Source organism: Diceros bicornis, chromosome 37, assembly GCF_020826845.1.
Source record: "Diceros bicornis minor isolate mBicDic1 chromosome 37, mDicBic1.mat.cur, whole genome shotgun sequence".
In the NCBI taxonomy this organism is placed as follows: domain Eukaryota; kingdom Metazoa; phylum Chordata; class Mammalia; order Perissodactyla; family Rhinocerotidae; genus Diceros; species Diceros bicornis.
The window spans coordinates 21,059,750-21,073,022 of NC_080776.1; the positions used below are offsets into that span (position 1 = coordinate 21,059,750).

At 61.2% G+C, this 13,273-nt stretch overlaps 2 protein-coding genes across 2 annotated transcripts in view; one reads left to right on the top strand and one right to left on the bottom strand.

The window, feature by feature from the left end:
* Positions 1–1,747: 1,747 nt before the first annotated feature.
* Positions 1,748–8,620, top strand: SNORC (secondary ossification center associated regulator of chondrocyte maturation). Its single transcript, XM_058533236.1, has 3 exons — positions 1,748–1,895; positions 8,137–8,319; positions 8,404–8,620. The coding sequence occupies exons 1-3, from the start codon at positions 1,823–1,825 to the stop codon at positions 8,511–8,513; spliced, it is 366 nt and encodes a 121-aa protein (XP_058389219.1). The 5' UTR covers positions 1,748–1,822; the 3' UTR covers positions 8,514–8,620.
* Positions 8,621–10,575: 1,955 nt separating this feature from the next.
* Positions 10,576–13,273, bottom strand: part of NGEF (neuronal guanine nucleotide exchange factor) — a 40,875-nt gene continuing 38,177 nt past the window's right edge. The window contains exons 12-13 of the mRNA XM_058533228.1: positions 12,927–13,031; positions 10,576–11,571 (exon numbers count right to left, since the gene is read on the bottom strand). Coding sequence (XP_058389211.1) covers positions 11,381–11,571; positions 12,927–13,031 — 296 coding nt within the window. The 3' untranslated portion in view covers positions 10,576–11,380. The remainder of the gene's footprint in view (positions 11,572–12,926; positions 13,032–13,273) is intronic.

The following is a 13,273-nucleotide window of genomic DNA, read 5'->3' on the forward strand; positions in this document are numbered from 1 at the left end:
TCCTTGAAAAAAACAAGTAGGGCTGGCCCCGTGGCGCAGTGGTTAAGTGCACGTGCTCCACTGCTGGCGGCCCAGGTTCGGATCCCAGGTGCGTACCTATGCACCACTTGTCAGGCCATGCTGTGGCAGTGTCCCACATAAAGTAGAGGAAGATGGGCACGTATGTTAGCCCAGGGCCAAGCTTCCTCAGCAAAAAAAGGGAAGGATTGGCATGGATGTTAGCTCAGAGGTGATCTTCCTCACAAAAAAAAAAAAAAGTAGACAAAACGAATCTATGGTGATGGAAGACAGAATCGCACTTTGAGGGAACTGACGGGGGAGGGGCAGGAGGGTTCTGCTGGTGTGCTGGAAATGTTCTCTATTGATTGGGTTGTGTTTACACAGGTGTGTACATGTATGAACGTTCATCAAACTGTAAACATAAGATTTGTGCACTTCACAGGGTATATGTCATTCCTCAGAAAATTAACAAGAAAAAGAAAGAAGAGTTTCATATAAATATAAGTGCTAAGAAAAAATTAGAAGTGCTGGCTGGATGGGGGCAGACTGATGAGAGCTAAGAACTGAATGGTGATAAGGAGGTAGCCACATAATGAGCGGATGGACTGCTCTCTATGAGAGGGGACAGCAAGTGCAAAGGCCCAGAGGCAGGATCCAGTTTGGTGTGTTGGAGGAACCTAGTCAAGGCCAGTGGACTGGAGCACAGTGAGCAGGGTGGGGGAGGTGAGCAGGGCCAAGGCAAGCCTTAGGTTGGTTTTTGTTCTAAGAGCAGTGGGAAACCATGAAAGGTAGGAAGTAGGGGGTGTTGGCACTCCTTTCTGAGCAATTAGACGTGGGGAGTAAAGAAAGAGAGAGACCTCTGACGACTTTTAATTGTGTGGCTAGGACATCTGGAAGGTGGGGGGCTGGGATGCCATTGACTGAGTAGGACTAGGGAGGCAGGGGAGTCCAGGTCTGTTTTGGTCACATGAACTTGGAGATCTCATTAGATACCTACGGAGCTGTAGGGAGGCAGTGGGCCGTGGGGCTGATGTTCTGGGCTGGCCCTGGGCTGGAAGCACATGTCATGAGCACACAGGTGGTATCTCAAGTCTCAGGCACCCGGGAGAACAGAGAGCAAGAGGGGACATGGGGCGTTTCATGACATGGCCTTTTCTGGAAAGAGACTAGAGCTGCTAGAAGGTTTGGATTGAAACTGCTTTAAAAGTGCTTCTTGAACAAGCTCTGTTGAGCACCCACTCCCAGCTGGGCATTGAGAGCCCAAAAGTGAGCAGAGCCGGCCGCTCAGTGCTGACTGCCTAGGGCCGAGTCTCCCGAGTCTGGGCCATGGGCACTAAAATGCAGATTCCTGGGCCCGTCCATGACCCACTGAAAGCATGCCAGAGGCATCTGCATTTTCCAAGTTCCCTGGGTGAATCTTTGCACATGGAGGTTTGAGAATCTCTCACTTCCAGTGGCCCAGGAGTGTGTGTGTGTGTGTGTGTGTGTGTGTGTGTGTGTGTGAGAGAGAGAGAGAGAGAGGAGAGGAGAAAAGAGAGGGAAAGGGAGCAATTTCCTTTTTCCTTCTCTGAGGGTGGGGCTGCTCGAGTTCAGGAAAGCCGTCAGTTCTGTAAGCTTTAGTGTGTGTGTGTGTGTGTGTGTGTGTGTGTGTGTGTGTGTGTGTGTGTTGGGGGGGCGGGCGCGGTGTCCCAGGAGGACAGAGTTTGCATTGATGAAAACCCTTCCCAGCCCTTTGATACCTCTTTCCCGCTGCCTTCAAGTTTACCAGCTCAGTCCTCGGTGCATCCTGCTTGCTTGCCTGCCTCACTCACTCCGGGCCAGGATGGCACTGTGTCTGGCCCTGCGCATGGCGCTGCTGCTCCTCTCTGGGGTCCTGGCCCCTGCGGTGCTCACAGGTAAGGGTGCTCCCTCGGCTCTGCTGCCACCAGCCTTCTGGGGCCAAGAAGCACCTCGGGCCAGATTCTCCAGTGCCCACTGGATAGAAGCCCCTTGCGGGAGATAGGGCGGCTGTTTGGGGTGATCGGGGGAGGGCTCCCATGAGACAGGCTGCCAGGAGCTGTGCTGAATGTTTCGGGGAGTTGTTAGCCACAGGACACGGCCTTAGAAGTAGGAGGGGGACTTGGGGAGCAGAACCAGGGACATTAGCTGCCTAGGGGACATGGGGATGACTGCAGCACCTGAAATCTGAAGGCTTCCAGATCTGAGAGTCAAGAAGGGCACCAGGCACAGGGCAAGCGGCTGAGGGGCCAGAGGCCCCAGGCCCCTGGACAGAAGACCACAGAGCCCTACCATTTACTTTTCAAACCCTGCAAGCCGTTCCCTGCTGGTTTTCTGAAATGTTCTTCAAGAGTGAAGACCCAGGTACTATTCCCATGTCGGGAAAAATTCCTGAGAGCGCACTGGGCCCTCGACCCCTCCGTAAACCCGTGAGGATGCTGGACTTGGGCTCTGTGCTGAGGCCAAAATGGCTGGCTCTGGGGTTCGGCAAGAAGTAGTGTCCCCACAGACCCGGGGAGGGAGGCTCCCGGGACCTCAGCCCCAGTCCCGGGCAGCTCTGTGGCTCTGCGCTGGGAGGGGCTGGCCCAGGCCGGCTTTGAAGCCTGAGAGAGAAAAGGCACAGATGGGGCATGGGTGGTCTTTCTCCTGGAAGAAAGCAACCTCTGTTGGCCATGAGGTGGGTCAGAGGAGAAGTGTTTCAGGCCCCCGTGGGGGGTCCTGGGCTGGAGAACTGTGTGGGTGGGGGGACCCCGCAGACCCTGTCCACATCACGGGCTTCAGGGGAGTGTCTGTGGGTGTGTCGGGGAGGCAAGTGGAGACCAGCGCGTGAGTGTGGCCCCGGGGAGAGCTGCAGGAGGACGTGAGCTGGTGGGACAGCCACACACTCGGGCTCACACACCGGGAGGAAATGGGTGGCGGCGAGGAGCCCGTGGGCCTGCCAGCCTCTCTCTAGATGCCCCAGGAGAAGCTTGCAGCCTGCCTTTGCTTCTGCTCTGCCTCCCCCTGGCTGTTTCTCAGCCTCTCTCTGCCTCTCCTCAATCTGTACGAAGGTGAGAACCTCTCGGGGGACTGTAGGCCTACCAAGTTCAGAGCCAGGAGCCTTCAGGACGGGCTGGGCAGCCGGCAGGGCTCAGTAAATGTTAGAGGAACGTGTCTACACGTTCCCAGCCCCTTTGCTGCGTGCAGGGTGGTCTCAGGGCAGAATCGCCTTCTCATGCAAGCTGGAAAAGCGTCCAGCCTCCCTTCTGGTGGGAGAGGTGCCAGCTGGGCAAGCTGGGGGCTGGTGCAGTGCCCCAGGAATTGAGGAAGTGCCCTCAAGTGTAGGGTGGCATCTTCTGTGGCGGGGATAGTGGGGCTGTGATCCTTGCAGACCCCCCAGTGTCCCACCCCACCCCAATGAGACGCTTCTGCCTCCTGGTGGTCAACGCGGGTGGAGGGGAAGGTGCTGGCGCCCGCCCGCCCAGGGTCTGGGGCTGTCTGGGCAGCTCCTGTCCAGTTTCCTTCTCCCTGAGCAGCCAGGTCTCCCAGCCCAGGCCGCCGGCCAGAGGCCCTGGATCAGACTGTGCATACACAGCCTGGGTGGGTGGGCTTCGTCTGCCGCCACAGGAATGCTCAGGGACGGCCTCGTGTTTGGCGTCGCGCGACCTCACCTGGCCTCACCCCCTCCACGTGTCCCACCGAGAGCAGACAGGCCAACTCCACCTCGGAGCCTTTGGGGTCTGGCTGGCTGTCGTTCTTCCTACCATTCAGGGAGGCTCTCGGCCACCCGCCCTGGGCTAGGAGCTCTGAGCAGGTGTGTCCACAGCCTGGCAGTCCCCATCCCTGCTCGGTGGGCTGGGGCCCTGGAGCAGGCAGGCGGGGAAGGAGTGGCCTGTGGCTGAGGTCCGGGCCCGGCCTGCTGCCCTCCCTGCTGGTCTCCTGTGGCCGCAGCCGCTGGGGCGGGGGGAGCAGGCCAGGTTGAGCGGGCGGGAGGCCAGGGCGGGGATGAAAAGGCCCTTCATGGCCCGCACAAAGGCCGTCTGTGAGCACGGGCGCCTGGCCTCGGGGCCCTGTGGTCAGAGTGAGCGTTAAACAAACTTATTTACCGAAAGGCAGGGCAGCTGGGGCGGTGGGGCTGGGGGAGAGCCTGTGGCGCCCTGGCCTGGGGTGGTGTCACTAGGCCCCTCACTTCTCCTGGTTTCCTCGGTCAGAGCTCGGAGTCGCAGGACGCTGCTTACTCTGGTCCTTGGAGTTGGGGTGTCATCACAGGTCCTCCTTGGTCCTACCCCTTCTCTGTCCTCACCTAGTGTCCCTGCAGCCAGCTCACTGCTCGCCTTCCGTGCCCGTGGGGTCCATCCTCCACGCCTTTGCTCATGCGTGCCATTTCTTGCCCCATCTCCCCACCCCCCTCAGATGGGGCCTGCTGCCAGCACACTCCCTGCCATCCGTTTCTGTTCATGGCTCCCCAGGATGGATTTGGGGAGCGAGTGGGTCATTGTCTTTAATCTTTGTTTCCCCTTAAGGCAAACTGAGAAAATGCGGAGACATGGAGACGAGGATAAGAAAATGCTTTGGCCCCTCCCCGCTGGCTGCACCTCCTTTGCTGGAGGGCTGCTGGCTGAGTCAAGGCTATGGTTCTGGCCCGTGTGGGCTGCTGGGGCACCCATCCGGGTCTCCAGGGAGCTGGCTGGCCTCTAGGGCCCTGGCTGCTTGGGTGCAGATGAGTCCTGGACCAGCTCTCAAGGATCTCCCGTGACAGCCAGCTGCAGCAGATGCACAGCACATGGAGCAGCCTGGCCAGTGAGGGGGGCCATCAGGGCCGAGGCAGCAGCTGGGGATGGTGATGACAGCAGTTACCGCCTTGTGTGGGCTGAGAGAGGCATGGTCCAACATGTTTCACAGGTCGGGAGGTGAAGTTGGGGGATGAAAGTCTGCCAGGTCCCAGGGTGAGGCGTGATGGAGCCAGGATTTGGACCTCGCCCTCTTGATTTGCAAGCCTTATGGGTTTAGCCCCTTGAAGGTTTAGGGACCAGCTGGGTCTTGGAGGACCTGGGCTGGAAGGGGGTACGCACAGCAGGGACTAGGCGGCCTGGGTCGGTGTGTCTGGCAGGGAGGGTCCAGGCTTCTGGGAGAGAAGCAGAGGGAGGCAGGGACACTGGGGCAGACAGGGACAGGGCCTGGTTGTGCCTCCTGAGTGCCTGCTCAGAGGGCCTGCTCTCCTCCAGAGATGCTCCCAAGCTCCGGCAAAGGGCAGAGGGGGCCTGCTCACCCCGGCCTGGCTAGCTCCGGGGAGTGAGCCCCTGCCCTCCCTGGGCGGTGGGGCCTGTTCCTCCTCCTCCTGAGCTCAGGGCTGATTCTTCGGACGCCACCCAGGTCAGCTGGACCTGGTACCCAGTAGCCCCATGGCAGCCTATTGACCAGGTGCCTGGCAGTTGGAGGTGAGCTTTGGCTAGCAGTGGTGGGACAGGGAGGTGCCTGCCTGGGGCTCAGTCCTGGCTGTGTGGTGAGCAAGTGGGGGCCAGTGGTTTGTCCATTTGTCTGGAGTGACAGAGTCTGCGAGCTCTAGACCTCAGGGCCTGCCAAGCGGTGGGCACACTGAGGCCTCTTCTCTGCCCAGCCCCCGGGAGCCTGAGGCAAGCACACCTCGGGCCTGGAGCCTTCAACGGTGGCAGCAAGGCTGCAGACCCCTGCCCTCCCAGGCAGTGACAAGGGAGGCCTGACAGGGTCACCTCCCCACTGCTCATGGGGTGGTCTTCACAGTTGGGGGGTTAAGGGGGACCCTCAGACACCAGCACTGCAGTTCAGCCTTGGGCCCTGTTAGAGAGGAGAAGCTTCCCCTCGACTGGGTGCAGGGGCCTTCCGCCTCTGGGAGGCCTCCTCGCCAGGGTGTTTCCGGAAAAGGGGCGCCAGCCTAGGCAAGGTTTGGGGAATGTGTGGTGCTCCCTGCCTGCAAGCCGAGTCTCAGAGCTGACCCAGGGGAGATTGCAGGGGCAGGGCCTGGCGAGCCAGGGACCTTGTAAAATTTTACTGTGAAAGGACTTTACATCTACAGAAGAACTGCAAGAATAATCCAGTGAACTCCAGGAGACCACTTACTGAGACGCACCAATTACCAGCATATTCGCTCTTCTCCCTGTCTTCCTGCCTGTCTGCCCACCTGCCTATCTGAATGCTGAGCCCTTTGAGACGAAGTGCAGCCATCATGCCTCTTTGCCCTCAACACTCCCAAGAACTAGGGTATTCTCTTACATAACAAGGGTCAGTGATCCACGTCAGGAAATGAACACCGATACAGTTCTAGGATCTAAACTACGGCCTTATTCAGATTTCATCAGTGGACCCCAGCCCCCCCTTCCAAGAACACATGTTGCATTTAGTTGTCGCATCTCCTTAGTCTCTAATCTGGAGATGAATAATTCCTCAACCTTTGTCTTTCACATCCTTTGACATTTTTGGAAGCCCAGTTATTTTAAGACGACCTTGTATTTGGGTTTGGCTGATGTCGCCTACGATTTGGCCCGCTGGGCACTGTTGGCAGGAAAGCCCCAGAGGTACCTTTGTGTCTTCCCAGAGCATTGCCCTCTCTGGGAGCTGGGGGCCTAGAAGCGGGGCGTGGGTCTGGCTTGTCTGGGCCCAGGGGGAGCTCTCATGGGTGGAGCCCTCAGGGGTGAAAGGTGCCCCAGGGACCTGCAGGTGGGCTGGCCAGGGCTTTGTTAACCAAATGGCAACTTTCCTGGGATTTTCCTGGGAAGCACACCGGGTACTGCGTTGTCCAGGGGCCTCAGACTCCCGGCAGCACTCAGTGCCAAGGCCCAGCTAAGCCATGGTTTTCTCAGCTCTGAAGCAGGGCTACACAGTCAATAGGATGGCATGTCCTGACACCCACTAGACCCATTCTAGGGACTGCTTCCTTGTGGGCTGAGCATTTCTGGATCACAGTTGAGATTGGGCACGGGCAGGCCTGACCCCACTAAAGCTGACTGTCAGGGATGGGGTGGGGAGGCCTGGCTGCCATCCTGGTCTTGAACTTTACTGGCTGTCTGGCGCCCCCTGTCTGGCAGTTTGGGAAGGATGGACAGGCTGGAGTGGTGCAACCATGGGTGCACCCCATGGTTGGGGTGGTGCTCTGGGGCTCCTCAGGCCAGGATCCTTGAGAAAGGATCCTGGTGTGGGCTGGCTGGAGCTGAGGTGGGGTACGGGGCAGGGGTTATCATGCAGGCCTCTCTGCCTGTCTTCTTCTCTGGGGCCCTTGGGTACCCCAAACCCTGCAAACCCCAACTCATGAGCAGAGAGAGGCTGCTGCTGAAAAGGCTGCCCAGGGATTGATGTGCTGATTGCACCCCAGCTTGTTTCTGTGTGTGTGGGGGGTCCCCACCCACCCTTTCCTGGGGCTTCCCTTACAGTGATGGCAGACACCCCTGCCCACCCCTCTGGCCCTGCTCTGTCTAGAGGCAGCGATGTGCTGGCATCAGTTTCTTAGGATATGGAGGCCCTTTGGGCTTTCAGCCGCAGACACAGAGGCATGTGTGGGTGCTGGACCCCGTGTCCTGTGGGCTGCATGTCTTTTCTTAGGTTAAGGCCACTGCCCTTGTGGTGTGGGGTGGGCCTCTCCTCTCCCCAGGAGGTCCCACCTCCTGTGGCAGTGGCCCCTCAGGGGGCCCAGGGTGGGCAAGGACCCTGGTTCCTGGAGGGGGCACTGTCTCACCTTCCTGGCCTCTTCTCCACGGTGAAGGCTGACCTGTGTCTGCCCTGTGGGGGGAGGGGGACCCTCACGAGTGTCACCTCACTCAGGACTACAGAGCCCCCCAGTTCAGATAGGGAACCCCAGGGTCCTCTGAGAGAGGCAAAGTGCCTGCCCAAGGTCCTTGGTGTGGCCCATGTCCCCCTGCCTCTCACAGCTTTTTTCTGAGAGGGCCTGTTGGTCCCTTACTCCCCGCCCCCACCCCAATCAATCTGTCCTCACTTGGGCTGGAGCAGCCTGGCCCCAGTCGGGGCTCTGGGGACACATGTGGCCTCTCGACCTCGGCTGTGAAATGGGAGGGCTGGGGTAGCGCTGAGCCCCAGAGCCTCGCACACAGCGCCACCTCCCAGCTGGTAACCGCGGGGCGACGTCTCTGTCGCCCTGCCGCGGGGCCCCAGCGCCTGTCCTTGAACTTGCAGCCGAGGGCCCGCAGGAGCCCGCGCCCACCCTGTGGAATGAGCCCGTCGAGCTGCCGTCGGGAGAAGGCCCTCTGGAGAGCACCAGCCCCGCCCGCGAGCCCGCGGCCACCGGGCCCCCCGCCCCCACGGACGCGCCGGGCCCCGAGGACAGCACGGCGGGGGAGCGCCTGGACCAGGGCGGCGGTAGGGGCGGGGGCCGGGCGGGCGGGGAAGGGGGAAGGGAAGGGGAGCCGGGGCCATGGGCTGACGGCCCTCCGTCCTCCGCAGGCTCGCTGGGGCCTGGCGCCATCGCAGCCATCGTCATCGCCGCCCTGCTGGCCACCTGCGTGGTGCTGGCGCTCGTGGTCGTCGCGCTGAGAAAGTTTTCCGCCTCCTGAAGCGAATAAAGGGGCTGCGCCCCCGCCCGACGCCACTCGGCTCACCCCTGTGCGCCTCGTGTCTCCAGTGTGTCGGCGTGGGAGTGGGCGAGCAGGAGGCGACAGCGCGCGACACGTGCACCTGTGTGCGCGTGCGCCCGGGCCCCCACCGGAGCCGCGAGGGCGTGCGCGGTGCGCGTGCGCGCGGCGTGGTGGGGGGCGGCCGGGTGTGGGCAGAGCCTGGCTGGGGAGTGGGGGCGGGAGGACGGGGCTAGGGCTGTGCGTGGCGGGCGGCCCTCGGGGCCCCCAACCCGAGGCCGGGTTATTTTGCGGGGGTGGGGCGGGGGTGTGTCTTCTGACTTCGGCAGTCGGGGCCCCATCTGTGGGCTCGGAGCCCTAGCCCCGCACCCCCAGGACACCCGGGGACCCCTCTCCCCCAGAGAGCCCCAGGAGCAGGACGAGCGAGGGGTGAAGCCTGGGCGCTGCGGCCCTGTCCCCTCTCCCCCACCCCACTATCGACGCGCAGTCCCAGGCGGGCTCCCAGGTCTGGCTGGGGTTGGGCTGCAGGTGACAGGAGTGTCGCGTGTTTAGAGAAAGAAAACAAAAAGCCTTTTCAAGCTCATCTCTCCTGGCTTCAACTCCGCATTGGTGGGAGGGGGACGTGCTGAGGGAGGGAGGGGAACCGCCCAGCGCGCCCTCTTCCTCCAGCTCGGCCCTGACACTCCGTCCTCGTCCTGGTCCTGCCCTCTGTCTCCCACACTTCCCAGGAAGCCTACCTTTTATAATTGAGAGATTTAAAATAGTGGCTGACCGGCTGTGGGCACAGCAAGGAAGAAACCAGAACTCCGCCTAAGGGAGTGTCTGCAACACCCCCGTGATGGACGGCTGGGAGGTCCCCACGCGTGGGTGCTAGTGTGTGTGGGGGGCGGTTCCTCCTCCTCCTCTGTTTCACCGTTGTCTCTAGCAGCTATCTTGGCCTCCTTGGTGTCCCTGAGCTCCTGGCTACACCTGTTTGGGCTAAGACCAGTGTCCTCTTCCTGGACACTCCAGATGAACACACGTGGTACCCACACACACTCCCTAAAACATATCAGGGCTTAAAAGTTTCTGCTTGTAAAGGACTGTTTGTTTTAAAACTGACCAGTGCTCATGAAACTGTTTAAATGATTTCAATTCTCATAACCTCCAGCAGCCAAAAAAGCCCTCTTTACAGCAGATGATCCCAGCCAGGATGCTGTTTCCCAGCTTCAAAAAGAAGAGCTGGACCACAGCCAGGACCAACGGCCACCTCCCACCCTTTGTCCCCCCACCCCCACCCCCAGAGCAGCATGGGGCTCAGAAACGGCACATCTCCCCTTCCGCCACTCCCGGGGCACTCAGGGGCAGGTACTCCCCCCTGGGGTGCACAGCACAGAGGCCCCCAGAGCACCGGCCCCTCCCTGGGACCAGGGGGTCCCTCCCCAGCTGAACCCAGTGTGTTGCATGTGAATGCATCTTCCAGGAGTTCATCCAGTTCTCAAAGGGTCTGAGGGCGGAAGAACGCCAAGCGCCGTGCAGTGGCCTGAGAGAAGATGCTACGAAGTCCCACCTGATCTAAATCCTGGGCTTCCAGTGTGTCCTGGCAGAAGGAGCGTGGTCCCGGACAGGCAGGCCTGGGTGGGGTCAGATTCAGGGTTCTCCATATTCCAGGACTGAAGGGGGTGGGGGTGGGGTGGCTCTGAGGGCCAGCTGGGCCCCGGGAGGAGCTGCAGCCTCTGGGTAATCAGTGACTGGCCAGAGAGCCCCAGCCCTGTGCCTGGTGATCAGATCCCTGGTGCCACCACCGCAGTCCCACTGTGGTCTTTCAAACCTGCCTTCTCACTTCTACTGCTGCAGAAGGGTGTCCTCAACTCCCTCAAACAGCTTCTTCTATTTCTGAAGTCCTTCCGTTAGTGGAGGCCCAAATCCACTTCCACCCTGAGGCCCCAACCCTAGCTGCTGCCTCCTCCGCTGGCCTTGGAGGGGGCTCCTCTCTCCCTGCCCAGAACCAAACACCTGATTCCTGTGTGCACCAGGGAAATAAAGAGTAGAATTTCACCTCATCTATTTTGTACATGATGCTTCTTTTAATGCAGCCAAAAATGATATTTGCTTTTCTTGGAACCATAACTGATACAGGATGCAGCGACCAACTCATTCCTCACAACAGCTGGGCTCCTAAAGAGGCCAGAGACACAAGTTACACGCAGCCCATCAGGGAGCCAGGGGCGCGTGGGCCCTCGGCCAAGCTCTGGCAGGCCCTCCACGAGGCAGGGCCTGGCCGTGCAGCCAGAGGCTGGCGAGGTTTGAGAGGCGGTGAGCAGAGGCGGCTGGTCCCTCAGCCTTCTGAATCGGGACCGAAGTCTGCCCATCAAGCTCATCAGACAGGAGCGGTCCACCTGCACGCCTGGCGGACTCTGCTGGCTTCCGGGGTAGAAAGGACACGCGCCGGGGGTAATGACAGTCATCACCTTCGCACCTGCCCTCGGCCAAGGACGCCCTGGGTCTGGGGCCTCTTCCAGGGCCTGGGAAGGCCCCTGGAGCATGCCAAGCCCCGCCACTCCTTCTAAGAGACAAGAGGGAGCGGTGGGGTAATACTGTTTAAAATACACTTTCCTGTTTACAAATGCAGCAGAGGAGACACGTGGGCACCCGTCCTCCGGTCTGTGAGTGAGGGCAAGACACACGAGCACGCACCACGTGGCAGGGATGAGGGCTGGGGACGGCTCCCGCACGGGGCACCCCGGTCACCCCCTGTGCCTGGGGAGGCGCTGGCCTACCCCCAGGGTCCCTCCACCATCTGTCGGGGTTCGCCTGCCGGGCCCTGCTCCCAGCTGCCCACATCCCTCCGCCAGGCTGGGGGCCAGGAGTCATTGCCGATTTCGGCTGCCCAGCTTCCTGCGGTCCTTATTCTGGCTGCGCTGAGGGTCGTCCATCTTGTGGACACGGAAACATTCCTTGAGGTTCTGCGAGCGGATCTTGGGATTCAAGATCTCCTCAGTCATGTTGCTGGGGAACCAGCCTCTCTCCTGGTCATGCAGACGCTCACCAAAGATCCACCCTGCACGGGGAGGGGATAGGGAGGGTCAGGAGCTCTCGCAGGGGCTCAGGGTGGGCCTCCCTCCAGGCCGGGGCTCCTGTCTGTGCGGGGAGCAGAGCGAGGAGAGGCGGGAGAGCAGCCGGCCTCTGCAGAGGGCCCTGCTCTGCAAACCCCTGCCAGAGATGCTCAGACTGGGTTTGTCCCCCCTGAGCTGGGCAAGTGCAGCCCCGACATCCTCCTGAGGAGTATGATGCGTGTGCACAGAACCAGCCGTGCTCCATGCCACAGTGTCTCCTAAATGGATTGCCTTTGGAACCCATTCCCAACCCTCAGCAATCCTAGGCCGCCCCAGACAAGGCCAGGGGACCCCAAGGGTCAGTCCCCAAGGGGCTGGTGGAGGTGGCAGCTGACCACTTGGTTATCCAGCCTGGAAGGCCACTGTCACCCTCGTGTTGGGCAGCCCTCCCTGGAGAGCTGGGTGGTCAGCTGAGGGTGGCCATCGTGACCTGGCCGACACCAGCAGAGTGCCCTGGCCCTGCCTCCCTCCCCCTAAGATCACCATGTCTCTGCCCGGGGCCCATTGGCAGGTCCCAGGGCAGGGCTAAGACCTGGGGTCTGAGGCCTGAGGTGCCCCTCTGCAGGCCACGCGGGAGAGGGGCCGGGCTGTTTATTTCTGCAGGGGGAGGGCAGGGGCCACTGCTCTTCCAATGCCGGGTGAGCCCCTGGGATTTGGGAACAGCAGAAATGTCCTGCCCTGAGGTCACCAGCCTGAGGCCTGCCAGCCAGGAGCTTGAAGGAGAGGAGGACCTGGGGGAGGGGGATGCTTCGTGCACTTTGGGGGATTCTGACTAGGAGCAACCGGTGTAGAAATAAGGGGTCAAGTTTTCGGGGGAGGGGAGCAAACCTCATTTGGCACTGGCACCAACAGCAGGGGTGGGCAGGAGCTGGGGGGTGGCTGCTTGGCCTACCCGGGAGCCTGGTGGTCACAGGCTCACCTGGAAGCTCATCGCAAATACAGGGTCTAGGGTGTTCCGGGCCGTCACCCCTCCCATTGTGATGGGTGGGCGGAGGCCAGGGCAGGAGGAGGGGAAGGGGACGCAGAGCCAGGCGCTCGGGTGCTAAGCGGGGAGGGTGGACCTCGAAGCTCCGGGAAAGGACAGCAGAGGTCCTGGGAGCAATGTCGGCTCTGTTCTGAGGAAAGGCCAGGGGAGGCCAGGATGGACAGAGCGGTCTGAGGGAGCGGAGACGCGGCAGGGCCCCGGGCTCCGCCTGCGCCTCAGCCAGCTCTGACGTCTGCTTCTCCACCTGGGGCTGGAACGCCCCACCTCGTCGCTGGGGCTGGGCCCCGAGCGGGACAGGCGCCAGCCGGGCCTCACCGTCCTCGGTCTTGTCCAGGACGTTCAGGATGTCGGCCAGCTCCAGCGTCAGCTCGTCCGGCTGCTGGGCCACGCACGGATGCACACACTGGACCTGGGGGCAGTCTGAGGGAGGGCAGAGGGAGGGCACGTCCTTGTCACTGTGTCTCCGCCCTGCCCCGTGCACAGGCAAACCCCGGCCCCACCCCGGCCGTTACGGGGACGCGCTGCCCGCCTGAAGAGCAACGCAGACTCCGCAGCATCTGACAAAGGGCTCCTGTTGGGGAAGGTGGGGGGAGGGTGTGGCTCCAGAGAAAACGAGACTAAAATAGCCAGGAGTTCTGGGAAAACAGCACAGGACAAGGGGG